The 22,317-nt window shown below is 39.5% G+C and overlaps 1 protein-coding gene across 2 annotated transcripts in view; it reads left to right on the top strand.

Annotated features, from left to right (window-relative positions):
• stk40 (serine/threonine kinase 40) overlaps positions 1 to 22,317 on the top strand; it is an 83,238-nt gene that overhangs the window by 10,927 nt on the left and 49,994 nt on the right. For both annotated transcript variants that reach the window (XM_078423062.1, XM_078423063.1), the window contains exons 2-6: positions 9,604 to 9,730; positions 13,135 to 13,220; positions 14,699 to 14,839; positions 16,314 to 16,535; positions 19,474 to 19,526. In XM_078423062.1, the coding sequence (XP_078279188.1) occupies positions 9,604 to 9,730; positions 13,135 to 13,220; positions 14,699 to 14,839; positions 16,314 to 16,535; positions 19,474 to 19,526 (629 nt within the window). The remainder of the gene's footprint in view (positions 1 to 9,603; positions 9,731 to 13,134; positions 13,221 to 14,698; positions 14,840 to 16,313; positions 16,536 to 19,473; positions 19,527 to 22,317) is intronic.

The following is a 22,317-nucleotide window of genomic DNA, read 5'->3' as shown; positions in this document are numbered from 1 at the left end:
GATTGGGGAACTCATTGAAACATGCAAATTCCTGAGGAGCTTGACACAGTCGCTGTGGAATTTTCTTCTCTTGGGTGGGTTGTCTAAAACTTAGTGTTGGTGTCAAATATTCAAGATGGTGATGGGCTTCAGCCAGACAGTTGTGTGACTTTCCAAGAGGGCTATGGAAGCTGGCCTTTACGATAATAAGGGAATTGAGAGAAGGGGTGAGTGGAAAAAAATAGTGGTGAGGTAAAGTCGGCCATGATTGTGCTGAATGGCGGAGCAGGCATGAAGGGTTGAATGACTTAGACCAACTTCTTGTGTTCTGATTTTGCTGTCACCATCAACACCTTTAAAGGACATATGTTGTGTGCTGCTGGGTATTTATAGATGTATGCAGTATGAATAGTTCACATACCCATGTTCAAATGTTACTGAAAACATAATGGCACGATGAATGGGTATGATTGGATGCCAATGTTACCTCCTGGAAAGCTGCACATTTTCTTTCAGATTAAAATCTGATCATGTAAGCCTTAAACTATTTTGGCATCAGGTTCCATATAAATTGATATTTATTTAACTATAATTATATATAATTATAATACTTTACTTTATGTGAAGCTTTGGGATAGTTTAGTGCTTGCTATTTCATGAAGGAAAATACTTTTATATTGTAAAAGTGCTGAAGTAACTCGACGGGTCTGGCAACATCTGTGGAGGAAATGGACGGGTCGGGGCCGTTCTGAAGACTGAAGAAGAGTCCCGACCTGAAATGTCACCTGCCCGTTCCCACCACAGATGCTTCCTGCCAGCTGAGTTTTTTCAGCGCTTCATTTTATTCCAGATTCCAATATCTGCAGTTTGCTTGTGTCACATTTATATGGTGCCTTGAAGACTCTCAGCATGTAAAGTGGTTCACAAAATTGAAGTGCAGGGCTTGCAGTTAATTTGTATGAAGCAGAATTTCACACACGGCATTGCAATAATGTTCTGATAATTTGGATGATGTTGATTGAGAAATAAGTACTTTCCTGCAGAAGGGGAAAACCATCCTCCCCTCTCTTTTCAAAATGAGTGAGACTGAATAGTTCTTGCTCTGTTTTTAAAAAAAATGAGGAGAGACCAATCTCTTTGGGGAGGATTTCATTTTCATCCTTTGCTATACCTTATATTGGCACAAAGCAAGCAGGAAGGTACAAGGTTGAATTTGTGAAAGTATTTATTTTCATTGTGGTTCTCTGGTTGAGAACTAGTTGGGCGGCACGATGGCGCAGCAGTAGAATTGCTGGTTTACAGCCCTTGCAGCGCCGGAGACCCGGATTCGATCCTGACTGCGAGTGCTATCTGTGCGGAGATTGTACGTTCTCCCCGTGACCTGCGTGGGTTTTCTCCGAGATCTTCGGTTTCCTCCCACACTCCAAAAACGCACAGGTTTGTAGGTTAATTGGCTTGGTAAAGTGTAAATTGTCCGTATTGTGTATAGGATAGTGTTAATGTACGGGGATCGCTGGGCGGCACGGACTTGGAGGGCCGAAAAGGCCTGTTTCCGGCTGTATATATATGATATGATATGAATGTGCGGGGATCGCTGGTCGGTGAGGACTTGATGGGCCGAAGGGCCTGTTTCCTCGCTGTATTTCTGAACTAAACTATTTGAATGTAGGTTAATTGGTTTGGTAAAGTGTAAATTGTCCGTAGTGTGTATAGGATAGCGTTAATGTGCGGGGATCGCTGGTCGGTGAGGACTTGATGGGCCGAAGGGCCTGTTTCCTCGCTGTATCTCTGAACTAAACTATTTGAACTAGAATAATAGAATTGATCCCGAGCACTTTCAATCTCAGGACAGCCACGTTTAGTTCACATTTCTCCCACCATCTTACCTTCTCCTTTCCCCTCCTTAGCACACTCATTTCCCATCTCGGATTGCTCTATTCCCTATTTGGTCACCCCCCCCCCCCCCCCCTCTTTCCCCTCCACTTGTCTCCTTCCATCCACATCCTTCTCCGCTTTACATTTCACTCAGCTCTTTATCTGACACACTTAAATCTTTGCACCTCTAACCTTTGTCACTTGCTGCACCTATCTGTCAGTCAACCTCACCTCTTTCCCCCCTGCCCCCCAACTATATTCACCGTGCCAGGCTTCGCCCCGCTCCTCTTCCCTTTTCTAGCCTTCTATCCCCCTACTCCAAGGGTCCCGACCTGAAATGTCACCTGTCCATTTTGTCCCCAGAATGCTGTCAGACCATCTGCAAGACCACCACCCGTTTTAACCAAGATTCCATCATCTGTAATTTCTTGTCTCCTGTTTACATTACTTATTAAGTTGAAAGATCATTTTTTAAATAACGTAAGTGCTGTGCTGCGATTGCTTGTCTTTGCATTTAGTCTGAAAATTTTTCACTTGATAATTTAATGGTGATTATTTTTGTGTAGGTTTGTATTAGTTGATTAAAGGTTTTAATTTTCAAAGAATTGCCATATCCACTAGGCCTTCAGGTAGAGTTGTGGGTATGTATTATTGCTTTGATGCAGCTGCATGCTTGCTTCTGAATCTTGATTCTGACTGCAGTAATTTACAGCTATCTGATATTACTTTCTTTCTTGTGAAGATGTGAATGATCTCCAGAAGTAGATAATGACTTCCCCCAGTATTCAATCTTTTGATTGTTTTGTGGTTATATAAGATTGGGTATGCATTCCTGCAAAGATGATGGGCTGATCCAGCTAGTAGTTATAAATAATGCCTTCAACAATTTTCAGGATATACTCCTGCAAAGTTGAGATTGCTGGCAAGGCTATACATGCCTTGAGAATGTTGATGAGGCTTTTTTCATGATGAGCTGATGCCTTAGTGGAAATGTGGGGAATGAAGTCTGGCAAGACGTGATAAATTACAAGGAGTGTTAACTAAAGATATATTTAAGACTCTCGTTTACTTTTTCACACTGCAAATCACTGGCTTCCATAAATTATTCTTCAATATTACAGAATTATGTTGATATTTTGAGGTATGTTTGAATAATGTACAAAGGAGTTTCTCTTGTGTTATATTAATGTGCTTCAGGGCTAGAGATATACAAACATAATATTCAGATGTTAACGTACAATAAACCAAATCAATGAAGGTGACAGATTCATTTCCCTGTTTGGGTTGATCAATGCAGCTGTGGAGGTATTTTGGTTGTGCATTGTGTGGAAGTGGAAGGAAGTTGAGCAGGGTAGTGAAATGTCTTCATGATGAATAGCCATTGATGCTTGTACTCTGGACCATGTCTGAGGAATGATCATCTTGGGACTTTCATGACTATTCCTTGGTACTCCTATTAATACGCCAGCACACTTTTATTTCACTTTACACTGCAGTGTAATATATTTTCCAGTCAACTCTGTTTAAGGAGAGTGGAAAACAGACAAACGCTCAAGTCCGGCTCTAGCCCCAAACCTGTACTTTTCTTAACTTCTAATATGTGTCCCAAGTCCAGCTACAGCTGACCCACAAACCATACAGTGGCTATAGCCTGTCTCTGACTGCACATCCCTATTACACTCCAGCTCTCATTCTGCACTAGGTGTGCCAGATACTGAACTATTAGGACTTTTGAACACTTGGGTGTTGAATTATCAATTTTCTACTTCAATGCATTTCATTACCTTTATGAATAGTGAATGAAATTTATGTTTCTTACAATTCTTTATCTAACACCATTTGAGTAAAATTTAGTGTCTATGAGCTTATTTAGATTTGTGGAAATGGTTATTATCCAGACCTTTGACTGAGTATGATCCAGTTTATTTTTGATTCCGTTAGTAAAATATTTCTGTGGTAAAGTATATCGTAGGCATCGTTTTGTGGGCAAATGAATTGCTTTAAATGAGCTTGAAACGCTGGTGTTCTTAAAAAAGAAATTTTACGTGGTTCCTGAGGATTGACTTCACAATATGACTCATCAAAAGTAGTTTCTTTGAATTTTAGTCAGTCACACAGCATGGAAATAAGACCTTTGGTCCACTGTATCAGCCATCAAAAGCCGATCAATTCCAATTTTATTTTCCAGCAGTCTGCTTTCTATTTTATCATGGCTCATGCTATCTTTGCCCTTCATTCATTTTATTTATCTCATTTAGGTGACACCTCAGCTTTCCTTGCTCCAAGGCAAAGAAACGGCCTCTGTCGTCTCACCTTTGTAGCGGAAACACTCCATCCCAGCCAAAATCCTGATGAATTATCTCCACACCCTCGAGTTCAGTCATATTCTTCCAACATTGTGGCAATCAGAATTGCATATAATACTTTAGTTGTGACCTAACTAATACTTAATATGGTGATTTTATGTAATGTTTCATGCCATAGTCTTGCTACTCATGCTTTATGTTCCATTAAAGAAGAAAAGTATACTGAAACCCTATGTGGGGATTACAAAAGTAAAATGATAACTCTCCAAGAGAGAGAGAGAGAGAAGTCAAAATAGGCCATTTCTATGCTCTGTTATAATGATTGCCTGGTAATCTCTCCCCTATTCAACACTATCTTTGGTTAATTTTCCACAAGATTTTTTGCTTTCATCTGTTTCAACAATGTTCTTGGCTGGTTTATTTAAACACCTATTTGAATTCTTCATATTTACTATTTACATTTGCTGTTTCCCAGCAGCTGGTTAGAATTCCAATTTCCATGCATGAGTTTTTCCATGATTGATAGGAGGTGGTGGATGTCTGTATAGTTTACTATCTTGTTTTTGTGGCTTAAATCTTAAATTTCTTACTATTTCTGTCTTTTAATACTGTTCAAGAACATTCAATTTGCAGTGTTTTGGATAAAGAGAGGCTAGTTGGTCAGTTGTCAGTGTTTGCCTTTGGAAAGGGTGGTTTTGTTTGGAGCCAAATCCTTTTTAAACTGCTATTTTGGACGTTTCCTCTTCCTTGTACGTTTAAATTGCGAATGATGGATATGTATGTAAAATTTGAGGGCTGTGGAGACTTAATTGCTTTATATAGTCAAGACTGAGATAAGGAGATAGATTATTAGGTATTAAGAGAATCAAGGAACATGGGATTATTGAAGGATGCTGCTGAGATTAAAACTAATGCTGTGATTTTATTGAATGCTCAAAAACATAGGACCTTTTCAGGCCAATTCGCAAGAATAGTTTTACCTTTGTATCGAAACCGCGTTAAGCAGCATAGAACTTGACAATGGCTTTGGATTGACTACTTACTGGGGGTGGTTATGTGAACATAGTAACAAAATAAATAGAAGCAGGCATTGTCCATGTGGTCCTTGAAGCTTGTTCTGCCATTCAGTCTGATCTCATCTTCAGACTGAAGAAAAGGGTATCAACCTGAAACGTCACCCATTCCTTCTCTCCAGAAATGCTGCCTGTCCCGCTGAGTTACTCCAACAGTTTGTGTCTCCTTTCGATTTAAACCAGCATCTGCAGTTCTTTCCTGCACATGATCTCATCTGACCTCAGCCTCAGTTCCATTTCCCTTCCTGTTCCCATAACTCTTAATTCGCTTGTAATCCAAAAAATCTATTTTGGGTCCTGAATATATTTAATAGTTGACCCTCCATAACTCTGGAGGGGTAGAGGATTCCATTGTCACCCCAATCTGTCCACACCCTCATTATTAAATGTTAATTTTTTCTATTGCTCCCCTCCTCTTCCCGGTGCCAAAATGATCCAGTACATTACATGTTTTTTTTCTAATCAGGGCGAACATTTGTTTATTGTGAGAGAATTCTGAGTTGGCATCCAAAGTCAGCTTCATTTATAATTCGTAGCGCCCTGATGTCAGGAAAATACATTTCAATTAATGCAACACTGAAGTTGTAATTTGCAGTTCAATATCTTGCAATGAATCGAAACAAACTGTTCAAGAGCTTTTCATCTTTTGGGATAGACAAATTATCTTTTCAAATTATCATCTTTTGAATGGAATAAATCGTTCCATGTTCGATGGACAGCTCAGCTGGATGTTTGATAACATATTTAATCATTGCTGCCTCTGAAATAAATGATTAAACAATGCCTCAACAAACTTAACTTGAATTAAGAAGTCCATCAGATCCGTGATTAACCAAATGAATATACTGCATGAGAATTGCCCTTCTCCCGAATCAGACAGTCTATATCATTTTGTAATTAGAAGAGGTTACCAGGCTGATAGACATATGTTTCGAGGATATCCTCAACACCTCCCTGGAAGATATGGCTCCACTGACCCTTCGGTATCTGTCACCCATCATGGTCAGGTTGGGGACGTGGTGCCACTGGGTACCTAAACCATTGCTCAGGAACACAGCATAACTGGCAGAAATGGCACACAGCCTTGAAGACCACTCACCCACGTGTCCTGCTCATCTGTGGAAGAGTCTGTGGATCTTGTCTTCACATTGTCAATTACCGGAGAAGCTATAGAACTGAAGTAGGAGCAAGTCATCTTTGATCATGAGTCACTCAAGAAGAAATTAGATGATACTTGAAGTAAATCTGGTGTATTACTCAGACCAATATCCATCTGTGAATGACAAAAAATACTTTTTAACAGTTTAAATCAGGTTGGACAAGATTTTTGTTTGGAGCTATGTCAAAATATAAACATTTGGCCCACTGCAATTTTCTGTTACTGCAACGAGTACAGATCATTAGAGTAGTTCCTTTTATGACTTCTACCAATTATTTTTTTATTGATAGAGGTTTTTGCTTTACAATGACGTATTACACTCATGAAGTTCTCTATTCCATTGTAATTGTGAACATAATCTTGGCCTTGTACCCCTTCTCCACCAACTTCCTTTGTCTAAATTTTTATTCTCGCATTGAATAACTTCTCCTTTAACTTCACTCACTTCCTTTAGGTTAAAGGTGTAACTGTGGGAATATGTGACCAATCTTTTCCAGTCACTTTGGGAAACGTATGGCACATTTTTTTCCCCCTGCCCACCATCCTTAACCCTATGGCTCTTATCCATATCTGCTCCATTTCCCACAGTTCTTTTATCATTCCTCTCCTCCCACCACACTAACTGGAATTTCCCTTGTCCCTGGCCTGGGATTTTCCCTTGTCTTTACTGTCCATTCCATTCCCTGCTTTATTTTTCTGGTTCAGTTTGCTATCTCTACTGATATCCATTTTCCTCACAGCAACTTCTCAGGCAACAGCAAGCCATGGAAACATTATATACCACCTTTCCTACTGTCCAGAGATCCAAGCCCTCATTCCAGATGAAGTAGCAGTTTATTTGTACTTAAAATTGATCTACTGCACTTGGCTCTTGCAGTGTATCAAGCTGCATTAATATGTCTCACGATGGAAGAATCCAAAGGCAGATTTGTTGAACACTGCAGTACATCTTAACTAATTTTGCAAGGTGAATCTAAGCCTGCAGTTGCTTCCCAATGTAATTCGCCATACTTTTCCCACTGACCTCTGCTCCAGCCTCTTACAGAGCATCATTTATGCTAATGGAGGAGCACCTCATCTTACAACTTTGCATGTTTTAGGGCTTAATATTGAATTGAACTGTTTCAGATAATCAGCCATGGTACTCTTTTATCTCCTGCTTTGTGAAAAAAAAAATCGCCTCATTTGGTATTGAAGATTTAATTCATTACTTTCTATTTACATCTTTAAACAAAAGTGATGGCTTTCAGCCAGAGACAGACTGTGGATTCTATAATCTGGAGCAAAAAAACAAACTGCTGGAGGAACACTCCTGGTTGTTCAGTGTCTGTGTTGCTCGGTCCACCAATCATTTACTGATCCATGTCTCACTCTCTCCCCTTTATATATGCAACCTTCAGCCTCCCCTCTCATTCCTGAAGTAGGATTTTGACCAAAACATTGGTAATTCCTTTCCCTCCACAGATGCTGCTCAATCCACTGTGTTACTATGGCAGTTTGATTTTTATTTATTTCAGCTGGTATCACCACATTATTCAGTTTAAACCCTTTTTGTTCTCCCCTCTGCTCATATTAAAAAAATTAGATTCCGTTGCACTTCTAACTTTTGAGTTCCGATAGGTTATCATGCTGAAATATTAATGGTCTCCCCCACTCCACAAAGACACTGTCAGCCATTTCTACTTTCAACATTTACTGTTTATATAATTGACTGTCTATCTTGGAATATTTTAATTGAATGTAAATCATTGATCACACAAAAGGCACAGAATTAATGTAAATCAAAACTGCAGATGGTCAAAGTCAGAAAGAGAAATGGCGTTTACATTCCAGGTGAACGCAAAGTCTTCGACCAAAAACATTAAGACCCTTTGTCTTTGATCTGAAATATTATCTAATTCTTTTGTCATATTTCTCTGACCTAATGAATGGTTCCAGCGTGTTCTGTTTTTATTATTAAATTACTATACTTGACGTCGTTTGTTGCCTTCCCCTCTGGAATATTAAAGTTGCAAGATATTATAAGACATATTTCAATCAAGCTGCACCAACCTTTCCACGGTAAAATGGTGGAAATAATATTTTAATCCACCTCCGAGGAGTAGGTGGAAAAATGTCAGTGCCAATTTGTTCTTCCCATCTTCCCTTCTACTTCCTTTTTGTCTTCAACAACCTCCTCATTCTTCCTATCTCTCTCTCTCTTGCTCTCTCTCCCCTTTACTTTAAGATGAAATGTAGATTCTTAAAACTACCACTGAACTCAAATGTTTCTTCAGAAACTGGGACATGTAAAAATATGGCAAACATTTGATTGCTTTTAGCTTAGTTTAGAGATACAGCGCGTTAACAGGCCCTTTGTCCCACCTAGTCTGCACCGACCAGCGATCCCTGCACATTAACACTATTCTACACACATTAGGGACAATTTACACTTATACCAAGCCAATTTACCTACATATCTGTACGTCTTTGGAGTGTGGGAGGAAACCAAAAATCTCGGAGAAAACCCATGTGGACGCGGGGAGAATGTACAAACTCCGTACTACAGACAGCACCTGTAGTCGGGATCGAACCCGGATCTCTGGTGCTGCAAGCGATGTAAGGCAGCAACTCTACTGCTGCTCCACCGTGCCGCACTTTTAAAGCTTTTTTATAACTCAATATCTTAGTGAGGTAATCTATATGCTTATATTTTGTCTTTATCTTTGTAATAAGCTGCCTGTTAATGGTAAAGAAAGAACAGTGAGATGCATAATATGATTTAAGAAAGCAAGAAGCTTGCGTGTGAAAGAAAAGCTTTTTGGCATAAATACATATTTGTAGAAGGCAAGCTTCTTAGTAGCTTCTTAGATTTCTCTATTGAAAGCTATTGTTTTCCTCCCACTGAATTTACAGTGACACAACTCATTTCTCAGGACTTAAAAAAAAAAAAATTATGTAAAGTGCTTTGAGCACATTAAAATTAAGGAGATTCTAAGCTGATTAGTCACTTGTTTTGCAATATCTGGGATTTGTTTTTTTTCATGCACACTAACATTACGTCTCACACAGCCACTACTTTTAGAAGCTGGTAAGTAACAGCATTCCTTTCTAGTGGGTAATAATTACGCAATATCTATAAACTCCTGAGTAGTTCAACTGGTTAGTTGTCTAAAAATGTTGATTGATTAGTTTGTTCTTGACTAGTAAAATGGCTGTCTGTTTTCTCTAGAATTGGAGGAGGAAGATGAAGAGGCGAGCGCTAGACAGAGGAGCCGGTGAATCTTCAGCACAGTCCAAAGCTCTTTGCACAGGGATTGCTGGGACCAACAGTAAAAGGGCTGGGCCATTCATCCTCGGTGAGTTCCTTCAGTTAGATACCTTCCATGAGGGGGAAATGCTCTTTAGCCATTAAATATTTATTTGTATCTCTTCTCTCATTATGAGCTTGTGTATGGCGAAATTCACGAGGTGGTACTCTTGCTTTCTACCTCCTCTGATGCTAGGTGGTAGAAATTCATTCCCTTGTGTTTCGCTCAATCGTGCATTCACCTGCCCTGGGTACTTTCTGGAGTTGGATTGCAATGAGGAATAGGATCTCGCTTTTCGTAGTCGTATTCAGAACTTCATGGCAGATTCCATTTGCAGCCTGTTGGCACACACATGTTGGGGGGGTGGGAGTGCAAGTGAAATTTTATTTTTGTACAGATGATTTTCAATTCACAGTGGTGGGACTCAGTTGAGTGGTTAATAATGACTGCTGGGTCTCGCGATAAGGCATTTGCATCCATCTTCAGCCAGAAGTATAAAGTTTATGCATAGAATGGTACAACAGAACCTTAGGCCCACCATGTCTGTGCTGAACATGATGCCGTTAAACTAATCTCTGCCTGCAAGTGATCCATATCCCTCCATTCAATGCATATCAAGGAACTTACTTAAAAAGCCTTTTAAATGCCACAATTGCATCTGCTTCCACCACAATGCCTGCCAATGCAATCCAGGCATTTCACCACTCTTTGTTTTAAAAAAAAACTTGCCTCGCATGTCTCCTTAAACATCTCCCCCCCCCCAACCTTAAAGCATTGCCTTCTCGTCTTTGACTTCTACCTGGGAAGAAGGTTCTGACTATCAACCCCATCTAAGCCTCTAATCATTTTATATACTTCTATTAGGTTTTCCTTCAGCCTCTGATGCTCCAGAGAAATGAATCCAAGCTGGTCTAACCTCCCCTTCCAGGGAATACCCTGTAATCCAGGCAGCATTCTGGTAAACCTGTACCCTCTCCGAAGCATCCATCTTGTCCTCCTAAGATTCTCATTTCAAAAGCCAATTTACAAACAGTTTGATTTGATCTATGTAAACAGCAGGAAACAACAGAGTCCACTGGTACAACAAAAGAATATGGCACCAAGCTACATCCCAGCTGTTGTACTGAATATTTGTTTCAGACAAGGTTTGCCTCCTGCTGAGCAATTCCTGTACAGTTACAACATTGGCTTCCATCCAGTATGGAAGATTGCCCAGATGTATCCTGGCTGCAAAAAGCAGAACAAAGCCAATCTGGTTAATTAACATCTTGATCATGGAAGTAGTTGTTTGATACTGTTATCAAGTAGGACTAACTCACTATTCACTGGGTTCGGATTTTATCAGGATTGCCTAGATCCAAGCATTATTGTAGCCTGGGTCTAAATATTGACAAAGTCTGAATTCCCATAATAAATTGAGAGATATTTTAGTTTAATTTAGAGATACAGCATGGAAACAGGTCCTTTGGCCCACCGGGTCCACACCGACCAGCGATCTCTGCACATTAACTTTACCCTACACCCACTAGGGATAATTTTTACATTTACCAAGCCAATTAACCTACAAACATGTACGTCTTTGGAGTGTGGGAGGAAACCGAAGATCTCGGAGGAAACCCACGCGGTCACGGAGAACATACAAACTCCGTACAGACAGCACCCGTAGTCGGGATTGAACCCCGGTCTCTGGCGCTGCATTCGCTGTAAGGAACCAACTCTACCGCTGCACAACCGTGACCGCCCTACTGTCCGTGATAATATTGCAACATTTGACCAAGGATCAAATTAGTGAAAATAGTTGGAAACATACTTAAGAGCATTATTATGATTATTGGAGCACTATCATCCCATCTCCAAAACATTCACTGCAAATTCCTTGGCATTTTCTTGGCCACAGCTATGTTCAACTGGTGCTTCAATGATCTTCCCCATCGTAAGTTAAATAGTGCAGAAGCTGACACAATATTAATTTCCAGGCGTAATTCCGCAGATGTGAAATAGCCCATGCCCGCTTGCTGTCAGATGCAGACTGCATTTAGGCATAGATTGATAAGTAGTAAGTTACATTGATGTTGTGCAAGTCCGAGGCAATCACTATGTCAACAATTACTTTGCTTTGCCACTCAAATGCATTACCTGGCTCGGGTTATAATTGACAAGAATGTCATTGGGATATGCACATAAATTCTATAGTTAAATTGTTTGGTCAGGTGTTGAGTAACTCGGACAAAACTTCCAAGCCTGCAGCATTGCAGGTGATTTATGTCCTAAAGTCAAAATTTGCCACTATTTACACATTTCTAGGCAGGAGTGTTATTAAAAATAAACTCCTTGTTCAGATGAGTGCAGCTATGACAACACATGTAGCTTGACGACTTCCAGTAACAAACAGGCTGCTTGATTGAAATCCAATCACCCAACCTAAACATTCAATGATTCTACCACCAGAGTGCAAAAACTGCAATGTGACCCCATCAGCAAATTACACAACAGATATTCAAGCCAATTACTTCCGCGCCCACAGAAAGAAGGACAAGGATAGTCGATGAATGGGCACATTGCCACTTGTTTATTTCAGGTAAACTGGTATACCTCCATTTCCTGATTTGGAAATGCATTGCAGTTCCTTCATTAGTGTGATCTAGGTCCTGGAGCTCCCAAGCCAGCACCAACATTTGAGCTCGATCACCAGAAGGACTTTATGGTTTGAGGTGGTGGCTCATTCAATAGGGGATATTTGGTTTGTGGTAAGGACCGGTCCCTGCCACGTCTTGTGACTCGAATAAACAATAATAACCAATTTTCCTCGAGGAAATACAGATCTCATTTGACAGAAAATGGCTGAATTTGATCCTCAATCTATGGTATTTAGCAGAATAGTTGTCAATCTGTACCAACTGTAGCTCCTGGGATAGGGAGGAGAAAATATAATCTTGACATTTGCCTCTGATGGGTCTCAAATAAACACTGCAGTAAGATCTTGGATGGGATTCAGGTTGATTATCAAATGTAGTAATGCAGTCTGCAAAACCTGAGGTGTCACAGAATTTGAGGGCAGCCCCTGTTGTCTTGAGAAACTGATTGATTTAAAGAGTGGGGGAAAGAAAATGTATCCCGATCAGTTATTTAAACACTATTCTGCACTGATATTTTTCCAGGAAATTTTGAAATAAATGACGCACTTTGCCTCGTATTGAGAATTGGAAATTAGGCTTTGGTCTCAGCTGCATGTTTTTATGGTTTTTTTCAGTGATTCAAGCGATTAGTCACACTGAGCTGTTCCCAGCAGGCACTTAATATACAAAATAACCTGGATTTTTAACATGAGTAATAAGTCCTACACATTAGGGAAGTCTTTTATGCAATTGTTAGTCATAGGTCTTCCACTAAATTGAAAAGAATCTCTTGGGAATGCTTTTTGTCTTTTTAAAGCATTTTATTTTCTTGATCAGGTCCTCGTTTAGGAAATTCACCTGTTCAGAGCATCGTTCAGTGTTTGGCGAGGAAAGATGGAACAGATGACTTCTATCAATTGAAAGTGAGTAAAACTTGCCTGGTAACGTTTTACAAAATATTCCACAATAAACCGAAGGATATACTTGCATTTTTTTTAAAAAGTGTCCTTTATTAAAATTGAATCAAAGCACTATTTTCAACCTTGTTGCAAAAAAAGTGATTTTCTTAAACTGCATTCATCTGAACTGACTGCACAACCTGAGTGTCAAGACTTTTAAATGTATCCTAAGAGGTGCTTTGGGAATTAAGTATTACACATTTGTCACTGGCACTAATAATTTTGGAAGTAAATTAACAGTATTGTTAATTTGCTTCAAAGCAAAATGATCCAGTGAGGCTAACATTAAAGCCAGCGGCATTTTTTTAACAGCGAGGCCTTTATAATCCCCAACCAGAAGGGATAGTCATGGGAGGTTTCACTTCAATCACTGGCATTTATTTGTCACTATATTCCATTGAATGCAGCCAACAGATTCAACGTATTCATAAGCTCTTGTATACAATTTCTGTATTACTACTTCCTTCCCTCCATCATCTCCCCACTCCCACCTCTGCAAATATTGAAAGTATACTTAGCTGAGGATTGAAGAATGCAACTGAACTTGCACTTGGTCCTGCCAACAGCCAGCATGCGCAGATGTGTTTGTTGTCTAGATCCTGTAGAATGACTGACTATTGAAATGAGATAAGAGGCCGTGTCATTTAAAGCGCAGTAATGTAGGGTCCTGTAGGAAATCTATAAATGTGATTGCAGTTTTAAAAGCATGGTATTATATTGCACTTAATTTGGTCTCCCAATTTCTATTCTCTTGCCTGAAAATTGCAGTTTTCATTGTATTTCGTTTCATCCAAGTCATGCTCCAGTTTTCCTTTCTACAGCAATGTGTATTAAGGTTTCTTCAATGATTATCATGTCGGTTTCTTCAATCAACTGGTTTGCAAAACCTTTTAAGAACTTGTGAGATAACAAGTACACAGGTAAATGTTGACTTGGCAAATAGACTGGAAAGCTGATTTGTGACTTTGAAACAGTCATGGGTTTTTTTTATTGAAGGAGCTCAAATGCCCCTATGGTCTACTTGCGTTTTTCTTAAGTATGATTGGTAGAAGGAAACGGTGAAGAAGTTAGACTGTTTTCATCATGGGTTTACCAGTTAAGGGATAATAAATGGAGAAAGCTAGGGAATAACATTAATACAGATTGCTTCAATATTGTTGGCACAAGTTTGATTCCAAAGGTCACACACTGCAGAATTTATGACTGTTTTGATAGGCATGTGGAGTGACAAAAAGTTGTTACCTCGAGTCAATGAGCTTGTTTGTTTTTTATGTTAATAGCCGTGATTTTATTTTTCTTATATCTGACTGGCAAACTTAGTGAGCATTAGTTTAGCAAATATTTTTGCAAGATGTCTAGGTATACATAAATTAATACACTCGGATGAATTGATTGGATTCTGATTTTGCGAACACTTTGCTCAACCTTTGCTTCTACTTCAGATTCTGACTCTTGAGGACAGAGGTGAAGGAATGGAAACTCAGGAAGAAAGACAAGGAAAGATGCTTTTACATACAGAGTACTCCCTTCTGTCCCTACTTCACAGTCAAGATGGAGTGGTGCATCACCATGGGCTATTTCAGGTAAAGCACAGTGCAGGAGCACCCTCAGTAGACTTGTTGATCATTATCATTCAAATGCTTCTGGCAATATTGCCTGTTGCCTTTTTTAAATTTTCTTGCAAATATTTTTTTGTTTAAGCCATTATCAATTTGACAAAGTTCCATCATGCAGTAAAATATTAAGTGCGACCATTAGTTCATGTTTATGTGTGTGCTTCCAAGTGTATGCTTCCAAGAAACCAGGCAGGATGCAGAAATTAATTTTAACTCCATCTGCTCCCAAATCCCTTCTTGTGGCAAACGTTTATCAGGTGGGCATCTGCCGAGTCAAGCAATTAACCATTGCTAGTATACATTGTAAACTGAACTTGTCAGGAATGCAGATTTGACAAACCTTAATCTATGTTAGTCGGTCAAATTAATGCCTAAGAGCACATTTCCTTGGGAACCAAATCAATATTTTCTTCCAAAGATTATTTCCTTGATTAGGCAGGTTCCATCTGATACTTGTTTACAATGATGAGGGATCTGGGAGCAGATTTAGTTCATGTTAATTTCTGTGCCTTCCCTGGTTTCTGGTAAACACATGGAAATGTAAGCATGAACCAATTCAAAGTGGTGCTAGAAATGCCATGTCAAGGTAACCTACTTTAAAAGTTAAATGTCTACTGGTATTTTATTATCTTCTAACTTAAAGCAGTGGTGATCCTATCCACATGCCATACAAAAGGGTATAATGTGTATCAATTGTGTGCAGATATAAAATGGACAAGGGTGAAAACCTGGGGATTTTAAATTGTTGGTTCATTATTGTAACTTGTACACTGAGGTGTGGTGAAAATCATTCGGGTGCTATCCAATTAAATCAGACATCAATGTACATGCATACAATTAAACCGTACGCAAGTAATTTAGGGAGAGAAGAAAAAAATGGAATATTGTCAGTACAGCTGGAAATACTGAGTTTCCAAAGAGTGGAGCCATTGTATTGTGATGATAGGAAGTCCTCTTCTGGGACCAGCAAACAAAGAGTCACTCTGGCTCCATCTTGCCACCGATCACTTTCATTTTTTTCAACAAGCAACAGTATCAGAACTTCTATATCATTCCAATCAAGGCACTTTTACTGTTGCTTCAATCGTAAAGCAATACTGTTAACTGGAAGGACAGCATTTTCATAAATTACCGTGTAAAAGTATTTACAGCCTGGAAAGCAGAGTGTGCACGCTTACGTGGTGAGGAGTACCTCTTGAATTTAGCGATACACGAGCCCATGTACATCAAAAAGTGTGGAAGGAAAGTACATCTGTGTTTTTTCAGTATAGGAAAACTAGATGTTCCTTACCAGTTTACAATTGTAAAGTCTATTTTTATTCGCAAATATGACCAGGCTATAAGCAGAGAGATAGAGAGGGACCCAGTGTCTTAGAATAAGTTAAACTACATGCGCTATTTCCATTAATGTTGCATTCTCTGTGAATTTCCCCTTTTACAGGATAGGGCTGTTGTAGAAGAGTTTGAATCAAACAAGATTATAAGGCGGATGAAGAAAAGAATCTGTTTAGTTCTAGACTGCCTTTGCGCCCATGACTTCAGTGACAAAACTGCTGATCTCATCAATCTACAACATTATGTCATTAAAGAGAAGAGGCTCAGTGAACGTGAAACAATTGCAATATTTTATGATGTGGTACGGGTTGTGGAAGCTTTACACAAGGTAAGGGGATGTTGTCACTTTTTTATTTCAGGTGGTGATATTTGTTGGAGAGGGCAAATTCTCATTGGTGTATGTCTGTGGCACTCTGACCAATGTCCTCAAGAATGCAATCCACTGACTACAGGGATAGTATTGGGTTGGGCTTGGGGGGGTTAGGCTGGTTGGCTGCTAATTTGGTACAGTTATTTTAGAAAGATTGAAAGGCTAGATCAAGTAATTTCAGTGCAGACAGCCTTGCGTCAGTAGTGGTCAAACTTAGATAAAAAGGAACCAATGTAAATAATTATTTAGAAAAGCATAGATTAACTGAGAAATTTGGCATGGATTTTGGTCCACTAATAATATAATGTTTTGTGGAGGGCTGAACGTTTGCAAAGATTCCACAGGATAGATTTTTTGGAAAATATAAATCAATGGAATTTAAAGGAAAATCATGTTAATTTAACTGACCTGGTAGGAAGAAAATTTAGTGACTTATTGTTTGCAATGAGATTCTTTTAGTTAGTAAATATCATTATTTGCATTTAAGTGTGTGAAAAATAATTGAAGATGGACCCTGCTGTCACCGTTGACCATGTCACTTTATGGGTGTTAAGGCAAGCGTAAAGGAATGCAACAATGGAAAACAGTAAGATGCTTAGAAGAACAATTTAATTGATGGACAAGGAGTACGTGTACACAGACAATTGAAGGTATCAGGAAGGGATAGTCAAAGTTAAGATGGTGAAATAAGGAGCTTTCATTTGCTATCTGATGTCTGAAATATAGTTGTTTCAATAATATCCACAACATTGGGAGGAATTTCCATATTTCCATTGCTTTGCATGGAAAAATTGTTTCCGGAATTCAATGCCAAATGTCCAGTTTTAATTTTAATCTATATCTCCCCTTTTCGGGAGCCTATCAGTAGAGGGAATACATGTTATATCTTGCATTCTTTTACATAATGCAAGTTAACACAAAGGTTTTGAGTTTAAACAAAGAAAAACTGGTGGTCCAGTTTATCCAAGGTAGCTATTGTGGACCATTTATTAATCTAATTTAAAAACCATTCCAAGCTGCGGTAAAAAGGTGTAGTTTTAAAAGGATGTTTGGGAGTCAGTTAGGTGCATCTTTTGAGTTGTCTGTAATGATTGTCCAGAAGCAGAGTCAGAATCTAATGGCAGTAAACTAACTTTCCAACTTTCAACTGACTTAATCAGCTTTGAAGGTAGACACAAAAAACTGGAGTAACTCAGCAGGTCAGGCAGCATCTTCAGAGATGCTGCCTGACCCGCTGAGTTACTCCAGCTTTTTGTGTCTACCTTTGATTTAAACCAGCATCTGCAGTTTTATTTTTCCTTAATCAGCTTTGTATGGCTATCAGTTGCTGAAGCTTATCATAAGAATGGCATTGGAAAGTAGCATTTGGTCTGTCAAGTTCAGCCCACCATTTTATCCTGCTTAAACTGCATTTCCTGCATTCCACGAGCACACTTTATTCAACTACACTTTTGGACTTAACAGATCATTCAATCCTTTCTTATTACTAGAAATAAAATCACCTTAACATTTGTGTAATTTGGAAAGGATTGGAAAAGAGAGAGGGAGCAGTTAACGTGTAACTGAGAGTTTACACAGTTCTGCTGGCAAGGGCAGATAGTGCTGCCATTTTAAACTCCTGGTGTTTCAATCTAAAGTTGTGTTTTCAGAATGGCTTGCATAAACTGATCAGCATGTCACTAAGCAGATATTATTTCATAAATCAGTGTGATCACAATGTTTTGGAACAAAACTTTGCTGTATGAAAATAATCCTTGATAAGCTTGATAATATTGCAGTTTCAGAACTGCTGCAGAAAATAGGGTCATCAAAATAATCTTAGTTTTACTATAATTATAAAGTCAAATTATGTGGGATGTTGCTATATTATCATCATATATCTACAGCCGGAAACAGGCCTTTTCGGCCCTCCAAGTCCGTGCCGCCCAGTGATCCCCGTACATCAACACTATCCTACACCCACTAGGGACAATTTTTACATTTACCCAGCCAATTAACCTACATACCTGTACGTCTTTGGAGTGTGGGAGGAAACCGAAGATCTCGGAGAAAACCCACGCAGGTCACGGGGAGAACGTACAAACTCCTTACAGTGCAGCACCCGTAGTCAGGATCGAACCTGTGTCTCTGGCGCTGCATTCGCTGTAAAGCAGCAACTCTACCGCTGCGCTACCGTCAGAAGCCAGCTGCTTGGTGAATTGAATTACTTACATAATTGAGTTGGAAGTTGGTAAGGTAGCCACACCTCATTGACTCGAACATCTGTAACTGGAAATAATGTCACAACAGCTTTTTAAAATTCCTATTAAGCTTAATTTTAAGTTTCAAAGGCTGTAAACTAGCATTTAGCAGAAACTCTAGAAAAAGTCATTATTGCAGACAGTTGATGTTACACTAGGTAAAGTAGTTTGAGTCTTATGAACTGCACTTAAAAAATCCAGTTTAAGCAAACGGAAACTTGGATGTGGTGCCTGATCTGCTTATGCTCTCCTGACCTGCCGATTTGCTTCTCATCTTCTCCAGAATAAATGAGAAGGGATCAATAATAATTTTGTTAAAAGAAGTGTGTTATTGCTTATATTTTCACTGTAGTTGGAGTTTGGCATATGATTTTGCCCAACTTGCTACTCTTAAAATTCCTTCTCATTGTATTCACCCACCCCATGGCCATCACCACATCTCCACCAAAATGGGGTGTAGTTTAGAACAGCCTTGAAAGCATACCAAATGTTCTTGGAATATTTTGACAAACTAATATTAAAAAATATCATACCTCCAATAGTCCTTTTGCTTATGAGTCTCAAACCATTGTCAGTCATTATCTTTAGTTCTCTGCCCCGTAGAAGGCAGCTCTCTTGCAGAAAGTAATCTACTTTTCTCCTTTCTGTTGCTGTAGAAGAACATTGTGCATAGGGATCTGAAGCTGGGGAACATGGTGCTAAATAAAAGGTAAACTGAGACTGATTTTTCTCTTTATTTTTGAAGTTGTGTTATTATACTATTCTGTTGTCAATAGATAAGTATTAATACAGAGGCCTGGGACATATAACTGAGAGATTAATGTCAGTATTTTAATGTTCTGGAGTAATTATACCTCTTTTCTACCAATTTGCATTGTCTCAGATCTCAGACCAGACAAGTGTTCCCCACTGATCTTATATTTACTTTCAATAGTTCCCTTAGCCTTTCTGTTTGTTATTATCAATTTAATAATAGATTGGGATAGCTTTGTAATACAGGTCTACACACCAAACTCTTTGAGGGTAATATTACTTAAAATAATACCTATTTAATAACAACTAGTCTAAAGCAGGTTTTGATTCTTTTAACCTGGCCCCGATTTAATGTACACAGTGCAATTCACTGTTTTATTATTTGGCTATTTAAAGCTGTTTTTTTCTGCAGATTGAAATAACCAGTTCCATCAGATTCAGTTTGAGTCATCCAGGAAGTATTAGCAACTCGTCACCTTGGCAGTGATACGCTTCCTGATAATCAAGCAGCAAACATAACCTTGGAAGCATAACTTCATGTGCCAGTTTGATCAGCTTGTATATAATTAAAGTATTTTTGAGATTACAATGGGAAACCTGAGAGCTAGAAATCTCCAGTTCAATCAGGTACTGCACATGCATCTCTGGTCAGTGAAAGGAAGAGAGGCTTCTCCTATATCTGCAATCATATTGTGCAGTCCCATTCATTTTTCATTTAAAATGCAACTTCTACCTTCGCCCCCTACCATTCATAGAGTATGCATTATAGCGTTACTATGGGAATATTAGGCCAGATTGCGCAGACAAACCATGGAGTTCCCTGGCAGTTGAATCACCAACCTCCCACTAGCTCCACTGCTCGGAGCTGAAACTCCTGTCTTTGGTGCTGACAGGTAGCTTTCCCTTCGGAAGTCGAGGTTTTTCCAAGAATATTTGATGCACCTGATCACAGAGTCCCAGAGTGTAAGAAAATAACTGCAGATGCTGGTACAAATCGAAGGTATTTATTCACAAAATGCTGGAGTAACTCAGCGGGTCAGGCAACTTCTCAGGAGAGAAGGAATGGGTGACCTGAAACGTCTCGACCCGAAACGTCACCCATTCCTTCTCTCCTGAGATGCTGCCTGACCCGCTGAGTTACTGGTACTGATTGAGAATGATTAGCCATGATCACATTGAATGGCGGTGCTGGCTCGAAGGGCCGAATGGCTTCCTCCTGCACCTATTGTCTATTGCCTATTGTCCAGCATTTTGTGAATAAATACCTACAGAGTCCCAGAGGCTCAGTCTGGGGTTGGTGAGAAAATAGAGGCACCTTATCACCATAAGATAAGATGGATGTTCTCACATAGCGGTATTTCCTACTTAACGTTGATAGAAAGAATTTAATCCATGCATTAAAGGCAATTGATCTGAAATGCTATCTCTATATCTCCGCAGATACTGCTTAACCAGAGTATTAAGAGCATGTTTTTTTAGTGGTTAAGTTTGTACTGCTCCACCACTGATCTTCTAGAAAGTGATGGTCCATCACCTCCCTTAATCGGGACAAAATTACGAATGTGCACTTTGAATCCTCTGCCCAAGTTCCCCATATAATGTGGCAGCCAATTTCAACCTCATTTGGATCCTCATTTCAGCTTCTCATCAGCGGATTGAATTTGCTCCTTGCAGCCGGGACTCTGGAAGTCTGGCGCAGTTAGATCGTTGGATTTATTCCCATAGCCGACTTCTGAGGCCAACTTTGGGGGCCGGTATCTTGACCCCCTGGATGGCCTAGGTGGACCGTTCCGGTACCGTTCGACTCCTCTAGGAGGCTGTGACTACTGGTCTTGCAAAATAGGTAATCCGGTAAGGCTCTTCAACCAATAGTGCCAGAAAATCAGTGGTGGACCTGTATTTTAATCAATCATTGAATCTTGGCTGAGACTTTTAATTATAAATTATCATAGATTACCAACAAAGTTGCAATTTGTTGCATGTCCTATGCTGTTAATTATCGATAATGGTTGCCCAGCACTGTACAGCATTTCCCTTCTAAACAGTTGCCCTGATAACTTAAGGTAATACAGAATTGAGAAAGCGCAACTAATCCTGCTGCCGCCTCGCAGCTTAAGTAATCTGGGTTCAATCCTGGCGTTGGGCACAGTCTGCATGGAGTTTGCATGCTTTCCCTGTGACTGCATGGGTGTCCCCTAGGTTCTTTGATTTCCTTCTTTATCTCAAAAACATGGGTTGAGTGAATAATTGGCTGCCCTAAAATTGCCCCAAGCTGGTAGGTGATTGGAGGAATCTGGAGGGAGTTGTTCAAATGTGGGGAAATTGGCATGAGAGAAAATCAGTGCTTGTGGGTTGGTGGGGATTTATTGGGCATAAGGAATTGGTTCTATGATGGCACGGTGACTCGGTAAGCTCTTAAAATCCACTGTAAGAGGATGGGGAAAGCTGAAAATAATTATCTTAGCTTCTAATTTTTAATTATCTGGCCTTCTCACTACCCAACTCTGTGTGGTAAAGTGTGTTTAGTTTAGAGATGTAACATGAAAGCAGGCCCTTCGGTCCACTGTGTCCACGCTGACCATCAATCACCCCGTTCACACTAGTTTTGCTATCCCACTTTCCTATAAATTACCTACACAAGAGGAGCAATGTACAGAGGTCAAATAAACAACAAACCCACTTCGCTTGGTGCTCATATTGCATAGAATTTCATTTTTTCAACCTCTTTCACTGTATATAATGGAAAT

This window comes from Rhinoraja longicauda, chromosome 27 (assembly GCF_053455715.1).
Source record: "Rhinoraja longicauda isolate Sanriku21f chromosome 27, sRhiLon1.1, whole genome shotgun sequence".
In the NCBI taxonomy this organism is placed as follows: Eukaryota; Metazoa; Chordata; class Chondrichthyes; order Rajiformes; family Arhynchobatidae; genus Rhinoraja; species Rhinoraja longicauda.
This window is presented reverse-complemented; position numbering and strand designations above follow the sequence as displayed.